General features: G+C 38.1%; 1 protein-coding gene across 1 annotated transcript in view; it reads left to right on the top strand.

Annotated features, from left to right (window-relative positions):
• Positions 1–756: 756 nt before the first annotated feature.
• Positions 757–13,820, top strand: part of Tbc1d8b (TBC1 domain family member 8B) — a 75,634-nt gene continuing 62,570 nt past the window's right edge. The window contains exon 1 of the mRNA XM_052171148.1: positions 757–1,056. Coding sequence (XP_052027108.1) covers positions 927–1,056 — 130 coding nt within the window. The 5' untranslated portion in view covers positions 757–926. The remainder of the gene's footprint in view (positions 1,057–13,820) is intronic.

The following is a 13,820-nucleotide window of genomic DNA, read 5'->3' on the forward strand; positions in this document are numbered from 1 at the left end:
GGCTGCCCTGCAAGGAATTTCTTTTTTCTTAAGACAGCTTAAGAAAAAAGATATACCCAAAAAGTTGGAGTAGAGATTTTTTCAGCCGTTTGTACCAGTAGTCAGAGACACCATGGGGGATGGGATAGTCACAAGTGTGTGTGATGAGGTTTTCTAAGATTTATATTCTTCTGTTATGAACCATACAGAATTTAATTTAGGCAAGGCTTTTGGATAATGAATCTTTTCACCAACTGTGAGACCGTGGGTAAGTAACTTCAGTTGTTAGCGCTTTCCATTTATTAGCGAGCAAAGCGGAGGATCCACTTTAACAGATTTCTGTGAGGACTACCTGAGAAATCACCTAGTACCTAGTCAGCACAAAGTAAATGGAAGTTGCTCCAGGCTACTGCTTCCTGGATGGGCTGTTACTCAAAAATGCCTGAAACTTTGTTTTCAACAAACTAGTCTTCTCACTACAAAAGAACTAGGAGCACTGCTGTCATACACTGGGTTAGCTTATTTGAAGAAAAAAAAAAACCGTAACTTTACACAATCAAAACTCTCTGAACTGGTGGCTGGAGCGCCTCAAAGGCGCCCCCAACCCACCCAACTAGAACCCAGTGTATTGTGGGAAATGTAGTCTAGCGCTATATTAGAAATAGTATGGAAAAAATGGATAGAAAACTACAACTCCCAAGAGGAGGTGAAGCGGGACTATTTCCCTGTCTAGATGTAGCTCTGTGGGAGGGAGTTGGCACTCTCTCTGCCTACGTGGGAGAGAAGGCACGGTTGGGGGAAGTGTGGAAAACCTCCGGAGGCGCCGCCGCCGCCGCCAACGGAAGACTTGGTAGGAGGAGAAGTAGAGGGGTAAAGACAGGCTGGGAGGGTGGAGGTGAGGAGGACAAATAGGTCGCCGCTCCTGAGGCGGCACAAAGTTCTTCAAGATGTGGCTGAAGCCCGAGGAAGTGCTGTTGAAAAATGCGCTGAAGCTGTGGCTGATGGAAAGGTCCAACGAGTACTTTGTCCTGCAACGGCGTCGAGGCTACGGGGAAGAAGGCGGAGGGGGACTTACAGGTAAGCGGTGGCCGGCAGTTGTGGCCAGCTACACCTGCGTTAGGGCTGGGTCCGCTGTCGCTGGTGAAGCAAACAGTTACTAGTCGCTGCCCGCCGCCTCATCTTAAACCTAGGGCGACTGATTGAGGATTCTGCTCCCGCCACCACCTTTCCTCTGCTTCCACAGAGTCCCGATGGTCCTGCACAGGACTCCCAGTTGCTTTTTGGGTCTAACAGGGATGGGAGAAGCTAAGGGATCCAGCACCTGATGGGTCGCTTCCCATGGCGAAGGGCGCTGGTGGACTGTGTGCTAACTAGACTAGTCCCGTTAAGACCGGCGAGGAGAGCGGGTTGGCGGGTGTGGACTTAACTTTTTTTCCAAAATAATCACCACCCTAGGGAGTGAGTGCGAGTGTGTTGGGGACATTGCTAGGATATGGGGATCCTAAGGAGAAAGAAGTGCTCCAATCACTCCTTGAGAAACAGGCTGCACGTGAGGATTGGGTCTGGGTGTGGGGCTGCTTGATGCTGGGGAAGTGGAGGGGTAGCACCTCCAGAATTATTCACCTCCTCCCAATTTTGCATCTTTCGATATCTATATCTATCTATCTATCTATCTATCTATCTCCAAGTTTCCAACCTTTGGGATCTCTGTTTCTTCTAAGAGTATGTTTCTCTCCAGCGAGTTTGGCCCTGCCTCTTCCTTCAAAGATGTGTAAACCAAACCAATAAAACAAGAAGGAAACTCAACTCTTCTAAGCCAATCTCCCACAGTTGTTAATCTTAACAATTCAAAACTGGTCCATGTCTGAAGATTCCAAAGAAGGCTATTTTTAGATTCTTAGTCTTGGATAGGGACTTTTTAATAATTTGGACCTTGTGGAGACAAGAACTGTTTTTCACTGTAATTCCTAGTTTGGTATTAGGGCCTTGAAGTGGTGGAGCGAGCTTAATTTGGGGAGGATGATGTAGAGCGAAGAAGCAGAAATCTGACAACCTGAATTTTGATCCTGTCCTTATCTGTTGGCTGCTGGTTGCAATCTTAAGGCACCACTGTGAGCTACAGTTATAATTTTGGTCACCGCCTTTAAAGTGCTGGGTTAAGAGAGGAGGGTAGAAGTAGACTAGGAAGCTTAGCTAATTTCCTAGGAAAAAAATAGAATCAGAACCAAAGGACTACTGACGGGTTGAAGGAAGAAGCTTCTTGGCTTACCTGACATTAATTTCTCCCTTTGGCTAAAAAGAATGGTGCCTACTTTATGGAGATAAGACTGTAAAATGGAAGATATTAAATGGCAGTTTCATTTCAATAGAAATTTCTTTTTAATTATTTCATTTATTTACATTCCAAATGTTGCCCGCCCTCCAGGTCCCCCCCCCCCACTCCCAGAGGTCCACTTGCCTCTGCCTCCCAAGTGCTGGGGTTACAGGCGTGCTCCATCACACCCGGCTTTCTTAATTATCCTAGTTTACAACACAATGGAAGTTTTGTAAAAATATTTTTGTTATACCCTAAGTTGTTATTGTTGCCTTGGTTTTTTTGTTTATTTGGAGACTATTTTAACCTAGATTTTTCTAGTTACCTCACTTTCTCCCTTGCCTTCTCATGGTTGATAAAGGTAAAGACTTCACAATTGCAGCTAAATTTAGCCTCTTGTTTTATATAATTAAAATAATTTATGCATACTTGGCTTATTAAGCACAAATCAGCAATTTTCTCTGCTTGGCAGATGAAAGCCACTACATAGACTACCTCCTGTTAAGTACTTTCCTGAATGTGGCTTAGGGAGACCTGCCAATCAGGAAGTCTAAGTTGTTTGTTGAGAGAATTTTACTCTTGAGTTTTCCATACCTGAATAGTGGTAAGCAGGTTCTTAGACACTGGATTTATAATTACCACCAGCAGACCTCTTTTAAATTTCTGAGTTCGAGGCCAGCCTGGGCTACAGAGTGAGTTCCAGGGCAGCCAGGACTCCACAGTGAAACCCTGTCTTGAAAAAAAAAAGACAAAAGTTTGATAAACAATCCTTAATCTAACCAGATGCCCACTAAAATGTAGCTTATAATTCTAGAAAAGGGACCTTGGGATTCTAATGTGAAGACTTTCTTGAGAGAATCATCATTATAAAAGAAAAATTAGTCCACCAAGCTTAGTGTGGTAGTGAATACCTATCATACGAGCACTTGGGAGGTTGAGGAAGGAAAACTGTGAGTTTGAAGCTGACCTGAGCTATATAATTAGACTCCCCCCCCAAATGGAATCAACTTATTTCATCAAATCCATCCTCAAGATATAATATTACAGGAGTGGGGGGTGGGGGTTACTCCCCAATCATCACATATCAAAGAAAACCAAACTTAAAGCACAATAATTAACATTTCTCAAAGGCCACTATCATTTCTCCATTATACAAAACATATAAACTACACTTATAAAGGGGTAGTACATAACACATCAAATAAATGAAATGGACAAAGGCAAGTTTGTGGTGGCATATACTGGTGCTCCGGAAATGAGGACAGTGCAGCAGCTCTTAGCTTCACAAGTTTAACTAAGAAGGCGGCCATGAAAAGCAGCAAACACTTTTGTTCTGGACCAAAAGGAACAAAAAAAGCCATTTAAAGCATCTCTTTGCTCCTTTTTTAGTTATTTTGTTAAATTTATATGACTTTGGTGTTGATTTCAGGCATTTTATCATTGTCACAAGTAAAACAATCATGCAGATACAAATTGACTATAAGTCACTTGTCACAGCAAGTATATGCAAGTGATAGAAATTTTCATTTATTTCTTCAGACAAATTTCCTTGTGTTCTAGCAATGGGGAACTAATAAAATAGGTGAGTGGGATAAAGAGAAAACCAGTTTTAATTGACCTGTTTGATACCCCCAGAGAAGGGGGATGAGGGGGGAGGGGGACCCTCACAGATGTGAAGGGAGATGGGTTATCAATTTTCTAGCTTTTAAAATTAAGCTAAAAGGTACATATGTTACTATTTAATACTATAAAACTATTTCTCCCCCCAAACCTTTTGCATATAATCTGTGTAATTATGACTTTAACTCTTAAGGACTACAGGTTCATGGCACTAAGGTGCATAGGAGTAGATATTCTACTCTTTGCTGCAAAGGAAGGGATCCTAAGAGTAGATAGGGGAAGGAAAATGGTGACACATACAACAACAAGTACCTAAAACAGCATAAGGCTTATAGTTAGGCAGTCAATAATCCTTCCTTTTATCAAGAAAACAAAATGACTAAACTGACCATCTTCATTTCTCAAAACTTCAACTTGGCCTTTCATATTTAAAGAGATGTTATATGCCTTTGGAATTTATATAGATATAGATATCACAGGCAAAGAAACACACACACACACACACACACACACACACACACACACACACACCTACACCTTCATAGGGATTAAGATGTTCCAGGCAGGCACGTAGGGGAAACACAGTATGAAAGATTCCCCATCTCTGGATGTTATAGAATTTTTGCTTCAATAATTCAACTTTAAGCCGGCATTCACAGTGTACAAATGCACCATCCAGTGATGTACTTCCTTCATTAACCCTGTTTCTTTTACCTTTTTACCCTTTTTGGTTCTTTAATATGTATTTGGTCCCCTTAGAGTTGAAAGTGTTTTTTGTTTTTTTTTGTTTGTTTGTTTTTTGTTTTACAAATAAAGGCTTAGCTTACTCATCTATGAAGTAAAGATAACATTGTCTTCTCTATCTCAGGTCACTGTAGTGTAGGTCAAATGGGTTTTGAAATCAATTCTCAGTACCCACGTGGCAGTACCCAAGTGTGACAAACATTTCATATTAAATGCTATTTTAGGGCCCCAAAGACCAAAGAAATCAGTCTCAGTCCTCCCACTCTCTTCCTCGCTCCCCAGATTCTGTATATTCCCTAACCATTTTCCCTAATAATTTTCCATGTATATAGAAATAGATTTGAAGGAATAATATTTAATATGTCCAACATAATGATAACACTGTAAGAGCAAAATACTGATAATCACTAGAGAATATTATGATGCTGAGTATGTATCTGTTGTTTGTAATTGAAATAATTTAAGAGAATTAGGATAATTTATCATGACCAAGTTCCCTTTGATCTATGATTGCTCTAATCCCAGAAGTCCCCTAATAGTACTTTTACAGATCTAAGTAGCACTTGTACTGGAGAATGTTATTGAAAAATATATATAATTTTGGTTCCCCTATTAGTATTTTTAAAGCATAATTCTTGAAAAATGAATAACAATTTAGCTAATGAAATCTCTTGTTGCATGTAGACAGTTCAGGAAGGACTATGGGTATAAAGTAAGCTGAAAATAATAAAAGCATTTTGATATTTGCCATATTGCTGTAATGGTGGTTATATGGGCTTTGTGTTGCCTTTTTGTTAGGAAATTTTTCCTGTTTGCATTTTTTGGCTACTGCTATGTAAGTGCAAAGGATAATACAAAATCTCAAATGTGATGGTATAAGCATTTGCTGAGCAAAGTATTTACTAAATGCCTTCTAACAAGGATTGGTTTGCTTGTTTTTAATTGTGTGTGTATGTATATTTTGACTGCATGCATGCATATATGGGTATATGGTGCCGATGGAGGCCAAAAGAAGGCATTGGGTCCCATGAAACTAGAGTTACAGATAGCTGTGAGCCTTCGTGTGGGTACTGGGAATCATACCCAAGTCTTCTGGAAGAGCAGCCAATGCTCTTAACCACTGAGCCATTTCTCCAGCCCCCAAGAACTGTTTTTAATTGCTGAAGATAAAGCAGTAACTAGGGCTGGAGAGATAGCTCAGCGGTTAAGGACACTGACTGCTCTGCCGAAGGTCCTGAGTTCAAATCCCAGCAGCCACATGGTGGCTCGCAACTATCCTCTTCTGGTGTGTCTGAAGACAGCCACAGTGTACTTAGATATAATAAATAAATAAATCTTAAAAAAAGAAGAAAAGAAAACAAAACAAAAAATAAAGCAGTAAATGAAACAAAATTCTTTTTCATGGAGACTCATTCTAGCTGAGAGGGATAAACAGTCAAATCCTGTGTGACATGAGTGGAGGTGATAAACAATATAAAGAATAAAGTAAGATGTTCTGATAAACAAGGAAGGGGTTCATATTTTAGATAAATTGATCTGTGAGTAGATAGTGGGGAGATTTAGAACATGTGAGCCAATTTTATCTGGTAACAGAATAAATTGTACTAATTCTTGGAATGATTTTACTGTAATCAGATATAGTGAAATGGGGTGGTAACTGGTCGTTGTTACTGATTTTGGCTAATAGAATAGGCATGGTTCCTATAAAGTTTGCAGTCTTCTAGAGCAGTTGACAAACAAGTAAACAAATATTTTATTACTGGGATAGTCAGTAGCTCAGTTTGTTGACTTATCTAATCTATGAATAAATACATATTGGAAACCTCCAGTCCAGTTTTCTATACCTAGCTCTGATATAATTTATGATTAGCAGAGGTGCTATAAAATGAAACAAAGGTTTTCTAAAATCAGTGATAAATAACAATAGCTGGAATACTTGTAGCAGAATTCCAGTGTGGCATCTGTGGAGCTTTTTGCCAAAATCCAATTTAGATCATTTTTTAATTAAATCATTTGTCTGTAAGCACTATCAATATCTGGGAGGCTGTATGCTAGGGAAAAGAAGGTGTTCTAACTGAGGAATGATAATATAAAGCAAAACATAGCAGTTGTTGGGGACAGAGAAAATATTCCAGATGCATTTATTTGGAATTTGAAACATGAGACTCAAGATATGATGCTGTTAATAACTATATAAAGGTTGTTGGAAAAGAACATCTTCATCTATACCAGAGGAAAAACTGAAACAGTGAGTTAAGAGACCTACAAAGTTAACATTTAATTGGTCTTTGATGATATTTCTTTTTTTATTGAATATCGTCTTCATTTACATTGCCAATGGTAAAACCTTTCCCTATATCCCCCCTCCCCTAAGACCCCCAACCCCTCCCCCTCCTCCTTCCCCCTGCCTCCATATATATGCCTCTCTACCCAACACACTCCCTCCCCCCCCTCGGTTTCCCTTTGTTTGGGCCTCTGTTGAGCCTTTACCTGACCAAGGACCTCTCCTCCCACTGATGCCCAACAAGGCCTTCCTTTGCCACATTTTTGGCTGGAACCATGTGTACCCCTTGGTTGATGGTTCAGTCCCTGGGAGTCTTGGGGCATCTGGGTGCCTGAAATCATTGTTCTTACCATGGGGCTGTAAACCCCTTCAGCTCCTCCAGATCACCCTCTAGCTCCTCCATTGGGGACCCCATGCCCAGTCCAATAGTTGGTTGCTAGCATCTGCCTCTGTATTTGTAAGGCTCTGGCAGGGCTCCTCTGGAGACAATCATGGCATACTCCTTTTGGTATACACTTCTTGTCATCCATAGTAGTGTTTGTTGACTGTTTATAGGATATTTCAATGTAAAGTATAGGGGCTTGATTTTCTCTTCCTTATATAGAGTAAAGGAGTAAAGTTTTAAAGCAATGGATAATAACAATTTCTGGTTTTTATTATCTTTATTTTCTCCTTATTTTAAATGAGCCAAAATGTTTTTAAAATGTTCAAGGATGAAAAATAGAACCTAAAGAAGAATTAATTTTCATTAACTGTTTTCCAAAGCTCTTGGTGTAAAATTGGCAGCTTTCAAAATGCCATGTGGCCATTGGGTTATTCTAAAATAAGCACTCACAGTTCTGTTTGAAGGGTTTAGATCTGTTAGCAAAATAATAGAATCAGGAAAATCTATAACCTCTGTTTAAAACACTTTTGGCTTATTTGAATATGTTTCTTACTAAGTGCATTGGCAGTTTACTAATTAGTTTTCTTATTAACTTTTAATGAGACTGACATTATAAAAAATTCAGTAAGGGTGTACTGGTTAGACTTTGTAAACATGACAGCTTATGATTAAAGAATCAGCTGTAAGGTTACAACAATCATTACTATGGACAAAATTTATAATCAGACATTTTATAGAGACTAGAAATGAATCCTATTGGTAATTGGAAAGTTCATTTACATTATTCTTCTGTAGCTAGAACAGTGTTGTATTACACAGTGCCCTCAATCTATTTTATAAGCAGAGATACTTCCCCAAAAAAGTACACATTATTTTGTGTACTAGACTAGAATATTGGTAATGAACACTCCATAGTTTGCTTTTCTGTTGCTGTGATAGAATACTCTGATCAAAACCAACTTGGGCAGGGAAAGTTTTATTTTATCTTATATGTTACAGCCCATTATCTGGGGCCAAAGCAGGAACCTAAGGCAGGAGCTTGAAGCAGAAACTAGGAAGAAACACTGCTTACTAGCTTGCTTCCAGACTCTTACCTTCCTTAGACAGCCATGGTCCACCTGTCTAGGGATAGTACCACTCACAGTAGGCTGGGTACTTGTACATCAAATAGCAATAAAAAAATACCCCCACAGATGTCCCTACAGGCTGATTTGATGGAGGCAGATCCTCAATTGATGTCAAATTGACAGCTAGTATTAGCCATTAAAAGCACCATCTTCAATCTGTAGCTCTTTCAATGGTATTTACTTTAACATTCAAGTCTTGATAATTCCTTGCTTAATCACAATCATTGCTCCAATACAGACAAAAGGCATTCATTGTGTAAAAATTGGAAGGGACAATCATTGGTCTGTGTACTTTTTTATTAGATTTTATTTGTTTACTCTGATGCTCTGTATGTGGGTGTGTATGAGGGACAAGAGGACAAGTAGAAGTCAGTTCTCTTCTTCACTGTATGGGTCTTAGGGATCAAACTCAGTGAGGCAGATTTGGCAGCAAGTACACTAACCTACTGAACCATCATAGATCTATGTGTGTTCTTAGCATTGGCTGCCTGTTAGATTTGCCTGAGGAACTTTTAAAAGTTACTAAATGATATTGCTGCATTTATGGAGAAATTGATGTTTTGGACTTAATTTAAAGTATTTCTGGAAAGAAGACAAAATAAAAGTGTTGATAATTATGGAAACTAGATTGTAGATACATAGAAATTCTGCTATATTTTAAGTGAAGAAAAATAGAACAATATTAACCCTTGTCTCCAGTAGTTTCAAAACTTAAGTTTTAAAACTCCTCTGAATGACTCAAATTTGTTGTTTGAGTTGAGAATCATTGAGGTGGTTTGGTTTGACTTGTTTTGGAGATGGGTCTCAGGTAACCCAACTAAGTCTTGACCTTGCTGTGTAGTGAAGGATGACCTTGAACCCATGACTTTCCTGGCTCCATCTCTAAAGTGTTGTGGTTATAGAAAGGAACCACTATATCTGTTTTAGTAGTATAGTTTGAGTGACACTTTTAACCATTATAACCAGGATAGGCTGTGTAATAGGTAGAACTAACTGCAAAGTGAAAACTAAATAACCCTTGAAATCATGAGGATTGCAGGGTATTGGCAACAACATTAAACAAAGCAGAGTTCTCCTGTACACAGAGGTCTGTTTACAGATCATAAACCCAAATAACGGACCCTGACTATAACCTTTGGGAATACAAGTCCTTCTTTATTTTAGAAATAGGAAGCCTTAGAGAAGTAAGGGCAAGGGAAACTATGAGGAGATAAATGTGCTAGAGGGTAGACTCTGACTAGTCAGGATATTTTTCATCTCCAAAGTCTGTGGTTCTTTATCCAGCCAAAAGTATTGGCTTGTCAACAGTAATCATTGTTCATAAAAAGCTGCATTAAAAAAATCACATAACTTGGCATTTTTGTAATCTCACTGTGTGAAATAAAAAAACATTTTACATTAATTAATGTACTTATTTCCTTAAGAAGGTAGATATAACTTATTTTTCCAGGATGCTACCAAAATCCATGGACATTCTAGAACATTGCTTGATGTCTTAGCCATTCAAAGGGTAATTTGAGTATCTGTATTTTCAAATTTCTTATTCTACCATGAAGCTGATAGTGCCTCATCTCTTTTGAATTTACAGTAGATACAAAGGTTTCCCATGAGTAGGCTGATTCTTGAGCTTCAATGGTCAGGCAGTCAGGTGATGAACCCTCTGTGTAATATGGAAAAGCAACCCATTGTCGCTTGCTTATTTTCTTGTACTTTTAGAACTCAGACATTGGCACACATTAATTCCTGCACGACTTGCAGGGACTTCATGATAATTACACCTTAATGAGCTGCGAGAGTTTCCCCAAGTGACTAGAAATGTATTGAGTGCTAGCTTCCAAATTACTTGTTGCACAGTTTTATATTAACTAACTAATTTCATGCACTTACAAAATCTTAACAATTTCCTTTTATATTATGTAAGGCATAATGTTGTCAATACTGCTGTTGCTCCCCCAAATAGTAATAACCTTTCTTGTTAGTGATTTGGACCACTTAGTCCCTAGTGTCCCAACCTATCAGAGGACTGTTGTGTCATTTAGAAATGATTTTGTGTCCTCTTCCTGTGCTCTGTGCTTCCTCAGACATCAACAATGCCAGTGTTCTTTCTGTCAGACTTTACCCATTTATCTTTTCACCAGTTCTTCTAATATTATCTTTTAGAATGTGTGCAAAAAGGAGGAGAAATAACAATTGAGCTAGTTTTATTAAAAATCTCATAAATAAATAAGTAGCTTTCCTTGCAACTATACATTACTCTTTTCCCCAAGCCTTGTTTAAAATTAAACTCTTGGAAGTTAAATGTCAAATAAACAAGCAGCCAAACTGCCCTGTTGTAAAGAAATACTTATTGTTTCCCCTTTGAGATAGGACATATAGCTCAGGCCAGCCTCCAACTAGGTATGTAACCAAAGCTGGCTTTGAATGCCTGATCTTCCTAAGTGGTAAGATTCCAGTATACTTGCAGAGGTTTTAATTTCTTAACTTTGTTAATTTGCTCTATGTATTTGTACACGCACACGCACACACACACACACACACACACACACACACACAGATTTTCAGTCCATCTCTTTTGATTGTCATTTGCTACTTACCGTTTTGTCTTTTGAATATGTTCACTGTCCTGCCTTCAGATTGAGAACATTCCTCCTTTCTTCATTTCCTGGGTAATTTCACTCACATTATTCTTAGACGACTATCTGCGTATGTTCAACTCCTCTTTCTTTCATCCTTGACCAAATGCCCAAGTTCTTACAGCTACTACTTTGATGCTTAATTATCTTTCTTTGTATACTGAATTCCTCTGTTTCTTTCCTCACTATTGAAGCATTATCATTTCCCCATTCTCGTTTCAGTTGTCTCTTATCCAGTACCTCCTCATAAATAGTATCTGTCTAGATTTTCTGATCCTTGATTCTTCAATAAAATCTTCAATTCATACCTTACTTTTGTTTATCTTTTGCAGCACTGAAGATCAAACTTCAGGGTCTCATGCATGTTAGCAAGCACTCTGCCATCATGCACATCCCCAGCCTGCACCCTAACTTTTGACTGTATCCGATTTATTTTTTTATAACCTACAAGATGCCATTGCAGAACTCTTTTTTTTTTTTAAATCTTGCTTCATTTTCTTATGTAAGGAATGAACTACTTGCCATATGGCTAGAAAAGCATAGCACTATACAATTTTCAATAGGCTTAATTTAAATCCACTACAGGGTGCTATCCTAGTTTGTAGCATGTCAGTAGGTAAAACTTTGTCCCATTTTATTATTTTTTTTTACTTTTATTTATTTATTTGAAGAATTATCCTTTATTTTTGAGACTATAATTACACCATTTTCTTCTTCTCATACCTTCCCATGTAGCCCTCCTTGCTTTCTTTTTAATCCATGGGCTCCTTTTTCAATAACTGTTTTTATATATTCCTAGATATAACTTGCTTAGTTTATATGTTATTTGTATGTATATTTTCAGGGCCTGCCATTTGGTATCAGGGTGCACTGGTATCATGTATGCTTCCTTTTCAAATTTGTATACAATGTATTTGAACATATTTTTCCCCTTCCAACTCCTTCCAGATCTTCTTCACCTCCCTGCCCACCTAAGTCCATGTGTTTTCCCTGTTTCTGTCTTTGTCTCTCTGTCTCTGTCTGTCTCTCTGTCTCTGTCTCTCTGTCTGTTTCTATCTCTGTCTCTCTCTGTCTCTGTCTCTCTCTCGCTCTCGCTCTCTCTCTCTCTCTCTCTCTCTCACACACACACACACACACACACACACACACACGCGCGCGCGCGCGCGCGCGCGCACACACACACACACACACACACATACCAAAGGTCAAAGCAAACAAAAGTTTTTAGGTTTCTTTTACTTTATGTGTGTGAGCATTTTGGCTGCATGTCTGTGTATGCACTGTGTACATGCCTATCGATAGTTGTGAACCATGTGGTTACTTAAGAACAAGTGCTTTTAACCACCAAGTCATCTCTCCAGACCCCAGAAATTATTGAGGGATTTTTTGCACTATCCAAATCCTTGGTCACGTTACTAAGTTACATTATACTACATTCCTGACCCTTTTTATTTTATATTTAGTCTCTATCCTCACTCGGCTGCGTCAATGTTCCTTTCTATCTTTTATTCTCTATTTTGCTTCCATTTATGATTTTGATGATTTCCTGTCCCATTTATGTCAGCATACTTATATCTTCATTCAAAGCTAATTAGAAATATGAACTCATTTCAAATGGGTAAAAATAGGAAAAGAGTCAAAAGCTTGGTTTGTATTTGTCTTTAATTTTTTGAAATTAGGTATGCTAAGTTAAAAAATGCTCATAGAGCAAAAACATCACTCAGCCAACAAATGCTTTTAAAAATAGAAAAGTGGATGCATATAGTTGAGCCATTCCATGACATAGTTAAGGCCACACACTATGCCTCATTGTGCTTAGATTTAAGATACAAACCCAGAGGTAGGTAACATAGTTATTTTCAGGGAATATATATGAAACTCTTAGAAAGTAATTGTAATAACCAACCTAATAAGTAAATACCCAGTTATGCAGTATTTAAGTATTATAAGTATCCAGAGAAGAAGGAAAATATTGCTTGGCATTACTACTAGATTTTATAGGGAAGTAGGTCTTAAAGGAACTATGTACTTTGGATTAGCTGGACTGAGTTGGAACACTTTTGTTAACATTTCTCAGTAAAAGGATAATTGTTCAGCAAAGACCCTAAGGGAAAAATTAGCTGGCTGTGTAAGAGAACAGAAAAATTTGTTCCAGGAAGTAGTAGGAAATATAATAAGATAATTACAATGGAACTAATTGAGCAAGATCCTTGAATTCCTCAAAATTGAGGAATTAGGAATTGTTGAAAAGGAAATCATTTTGCCAAAACATTCTCAATAATGATAATTTCCCCCTTATTTACATATGTAAAATGTTCTTATATATTACAAAATAAATAATATCGTATGTTCTACTGTGTACTGAGCATTGCGCTAAGTCCGCAGCTCTCAATGTGTGGGTTGTGACTCCTTTAGGAGCGGAACAACCCTTTCACAGGGGTTGTATATCAGATATCCTGCTTATCAGATATCTGTATTATAATTCATAACAGTAGTAATTATAGATATGAAGTAGCGATGAAATAATGTTATGCCTGGAGGTCATCACAACATGAAGAGTTCACAGTATTAAGAAGGATGATAACTACTGATCCAAGTAATAGCTCATTTAATGTTTATGGTACCCTTTGCAGTTGAATCTGTTTTATCCCCCCTTATTTTAAAAATGAGGATAGAGACATGGAAACTACTTTAACATGTTCAAATTGGCATAAGTGACAAAGCCAGAATGCAG

The sequence above is a fragment of the Apodemus sylvaticus genome, chromosome X (assembly GCF_947179515.1).
Source record: "Apodemus sylvaticus chromosome X, mApoSyl1.1, whole genome shotgun sequence".
Lineage (NCBI taxonomy): Eukaryota > Metazoa > Chordata > Mammalia > Rodentia > Muridae > Apodemus > Apodemus sylvaticus.